Raw genomic sequence first — 4,365 nt, forward strand, 5'->3', positions numbered from 1 at the left:
ATGAAAGTAGAGGAGAGTTTTTGTTTTTAAGATTTTTATTTGTTTTTAATCTAGAGTAACATGAAATTCAATACAAGTTCTTATATTTTATGTTTAAATTCTGTCTCCTAAATTCCCCTAATTTTCTCTTAGGTCTCTTGAATTGTCATGTATCAAGGTGCAAGTTCTTTAACTTGCATTGTGAGAATTCTTCATCATGATGGAACACAATGGCAGCTCTTCTTGAAATATAATACCTGATCAACAATTGTCTTTGCATCTCCTCCGAGAGAGTCTTGATTTATTTAATGAGTTTATCCAGAGCCTCTTTCACATCCTTATTTCTCAGGCTATAGATCATGGGGTTCAACACGGGGAATACTACAGTGTAAAACGTAGAAACTATTTTGTCCCTGTCCAAAGAATAGCTAGACTGGGGACGAGAATAGATGTAGAGAATGGAGCCATAGTACAAGGTGACAGAGATCAGGTGGGAGGAACAGGTGGAGCAAGCTTTGAGGCGGCCCTGGGTGGAACGGATCCTCAAGATGGTGGCAACGATGAACAGGTAGGAAGCGAGGATGAGCACTGTGGGGGTGATGACATTGGAGGCCAGAAGGAAGTAAAGCACAGTCTGGTAGCCATCTTTTTTGCCACAAGCCAACTTCACCAGGGGAAGCAAATCACAAAAAAAGTCATCAGTGACATTGCCACTACAGAAGTTCAAGGCAAAAGTTCTTTTGGTGATAATAGAAGAGTTAATAAAGCCACCAAGGTATGAAGATACTACCAAAAATGCACGTAGCTTTACAGACATAGCCTGAGAATAAAGCAATGGCTTTGAGATGGCCGCGTAGCGGTCATAAGCCATGGCAGCCAACAGGTAACACTCACTGTATGCCAGCCCAGCAGAGAAGAAGAACTGACATACACAGCCAGCAAAGGAGATGCTTTTGTCTTCAGAGATGCAGGTCATGAGGATCTTTGGGGTGTAGACAGAGGAATACCAGAGATCCAGAAAAGACAGATTCCCAATGAAAAAATACATGGGTGTGTGCAGCCGGGAGTCATTACAGATCAACACTATGAGGGTGGTATTTCCTACCACAGTCAGAGAGTACACACCAAGGAATACCGCAAACAGGACCAGCTGCATCGTTGGGTCTGTGGCGAAACCCACCAGGATGAACTCCGTCGCTGTGTGATTGCTTCTCTCCATGGCTCACCTAAGAGGAGAGAAAAATAGATTTCAGCTTGCATTATTGTGCTGAATAAATGGAAAATATACCGAATAAATAAATTATATATACTAGAGTTTAATTTTTAATTTTCATTTTTTTTTTTTTTTTTAATCTCCTGACCATTTCTCTTCCCTGGACTCCAGACTCACAGATCCAAATCCCTACTTAACATCTTTTACAGGAGTTATACTGGAAATTTCAAAAAAATACTGAATTCCAGCAGTCCTTCCTCAGCCTGTTTTGCTCTCAGACTTCTCCACTGCTGTGGAGACGTAATGTAAATGGCGTTATCCCTTTTTAGGGAAAATCAATTACTACCCTCGACTCTTCTTTTCCTTTTGCACTGTAACCAACTAATCAGCAACATCTTGATTCTACCTTCACAACGTATCTAGAACCTGAAGAGTGTTTCCAAGCTCCAGTGGTTGCTAGGCTAAAACCACTCTGATCTCTCGTGGGTGTTACCACAGAGCTTCTAATGGTTGCCCTGCTTCCTCCCTCCTTCCATCCTTACCCCACTTGGCTCTCTGAAAGAGGCAGGCAGACCAGTTAGACCATATTACTCTTCTGCTTCAAACACTCTGGTGATTTCTCAGCTTATTCAGAGTAAAGCCAAAATCCTTACAAAGGTGGACTGGCTTATTGCCTCTCTGCTTCTGACTCCTACTGTCGGCTCCAACCTTGCCACCTCCTTTTAATTCTTAGAATAAACAGGGATACTCTGAGGCTTTGGAACTGCTTCTCCGCATGGCTAGGATGCTCTTCCTCAGTCTGTCTTTATAGCAAACAGTTTTCAAGTGTTAATCACCACTGAAATTACCACCGTTCAGGTGTTCCTGATCACCATATTCCAAGCTACTCCCCTGGCATTTCTTGTATCCCTTTTGTGCTTTATTATTCTCCCTAGCACTGCTCATTATCTAATGTTATGTACATCTTTTCTCTTCTCTATAATGTTTTAAAAAAAGAAACAAGGAGCCAAAGAAAGGGTCGTTGGCCCCCTGGGAAGCAAATCAAGATTTAATTACCATTTCAACATACCCTAGGGATGTGACCTTTAAATTTAAAAAATATATACATTCTTGAGAGAGAGAGAGAGAGACAGAGACAGAGGGAGAGACAGAGCATGAGAGGGGGGTCAGGGCAGAGACAGAGAGAGGGATACTTAGAATGTGAAGCAGGCTCCAAACTGTCCCCACAGAGCCTGACATAGGGCTCAAACTCATGAACCATGAGATCATGACCTGAGCAGAAATCAGAGGCTTACCCAACTGAGCCATTCAAGTGCCCAGGAATGTGATCTTTTCTTTTAATAGTCATTCTGAAATTCCCCAGAGCAGCACTAGTGAAATCATCTGCATGATAAAAGCCCTGTTTTTCCCTTTTCCCCAAAAAAGGTGTTCTGGCCTAACACAATCCTTTCTTTCTTTTGCTAATAACTTCCTTGCCCCACCCTCCTTCCTACAAAAAATGTTCCTTTCTGGGCGGCTCCTGGGAGCCTCCATGTACTTGCTGGCTGGGCTGCTACTTGATTCGTGAATCACTTGATAAAGCCAATTAGACCTTCAACTTTACTCAACTGAATTTTGTTTCTCAACAATATACCCTTTCTTGCCTGTTTTTGATGGAAAAAAAATATACCAATTCAATGTTTATCTCATATTCACGTGTAGGTTATTATGAAATTTTATGGGCTGTTTTAAACGTGACACTTAATGCAAATGGAGAACAGTTGTACAGCTGGGCAAAATCTTTGAAAATACAGATCCATGAGACCTAGAAGAGAGTTTCATGTGGGAAATGCTTGAAAACTCCCGGACTCAATCTTCAACTTTCAACTTATTTTCTTTCTTTCTTTCTTTCTTTCTTTCTTTCTTTCTTTCTTTCTTTCAAGTTTATTTATTTATTTTGAGAGACAGAGAGAGAGAGGGAGAGAGAAAAATCCCATGCAGGCTCAGCACTGTTAGCACAGAGACTGATGCGGGGATGAAACTCAAGAACTGTGAGATCACGATCTAGGCTGGGGTCAGATGCCTAAGTGACTGAGCCACCCGGGTGCCCCTCAGCTTAGTGTCTTCTAGTTTGATCGTTCTCTGGTTGTCATCATTATTTCAAAATCTGATTGTTTCTAAACCTAATGGTGAACAATATTCAATATTTTATTTGGAGTCAAGCACTGTTGTTAGTGCTGCAAGTACATTACTTTACACATTCTCATAACATCCATCAGAGGTATATTGACAGATTAATAGCAGTAATTTACAGACGACCAAGTTCGGTGTAAATAAATAGCTAGTAAGTATACAATTAGTAAGTGGTGTTGTCTTACTCCAGAGACTGCTAAGCCATCTCCTTTCATATTTGATATTAGTTAACAGTTGCTTGTGGGATCCATGGGTCTCTCTTTTTTTGGTTATAACACCTTAACTCCAAACCAATAGGACAATGCTGACAGATTCAGATGCTGTCACAGGTTAAGGACCTTGGACATGTTGGGTCAGGTAAATGCTTCTAAGTAATACCCAAATCACCTGGCAGAGTCCTTTATCTCATATTTACAGGCAATCCTGATTATGAGCATAGAAACAATCTACTTACCTTGCCCAGAATGAAGACACTTAAACTCACAGGCCTGAAACTCAGTCACAGCCAACAAAGGACCATGTTGTGGATCCAAGTATCTTATATTTGCTCAGGATCCCCAGTGTATTTGATTCCTCAAACACCTCAGGGGTGTAGGCTTTGAAAGTGACTAAAAGGCAATTAACCAAAAAGTGTATTAACTTTTGTAGTAGATTCTTTTTTTTTTTTTTTTAATTTTTTAAGGTTCATTTATTTTTGAGAGAGAGAGAGACAGAGCACAAGAAGGGGAGGGGCAGAGAGACTGGGAGACACAGAATCTGAAGCGTGCTTCAGCCTTTGAGCTGTCAGCACAGAGCCTGTTGTGGAGCTCGAACTCGGGAACTGTGAGTTCGTGACCTGGGCTGAAGTTGGACGTTTAACTGAGCCACCCAGGCGCCCCTTCATGTAGTAAATTTTTATTTAGTGAAAAAAAAAAAGGGAATGGTTTTAAAAGTAATCATATTTATTGTGATATTTTGAGAAACTACTCTTTGTAAAACACCTTCACGGGAACTTTATTTGA

The 4,365-nt window shown here is 40.9% G+C and overlaps 1 protein-coding gene across 1 annotated transcript; it reads right to left on the reverse strand.

Moving 5' to 3' along the window:
• Positions 1-217: 217 nt before the first annotated feature.
• LOC125915868 (olfactory receptor 9G1-like) lies at positions 218-1,198 on the reverse strand. The gene has a single exon (XM_049621923.1). It carries the CDS (start codon positions 1,196-1,198, stop codon positions 281-283), a length of 918 nt encoding a protein of 305 aa, XP_049477880.1. The 3' UTR covers positions 218-280.
• Between the last annotated feature and the right edge of the window lie 3,167 nt (positions 1,199-4,365).

This window comes from Panthera uncia, chromosome D1 (assembly GCF_023721935.1).
Source record: "Panthera uncia isolate 11264 chromosome D1, Puncia_PCG_1.0, whole genome shotgun sequence".
Taxonomy (NCBI): Eukaryota; Metazoa; Chordata; class Mammalia; order Carnivora; family Felidae; genus Panthera; species Panthera uncia.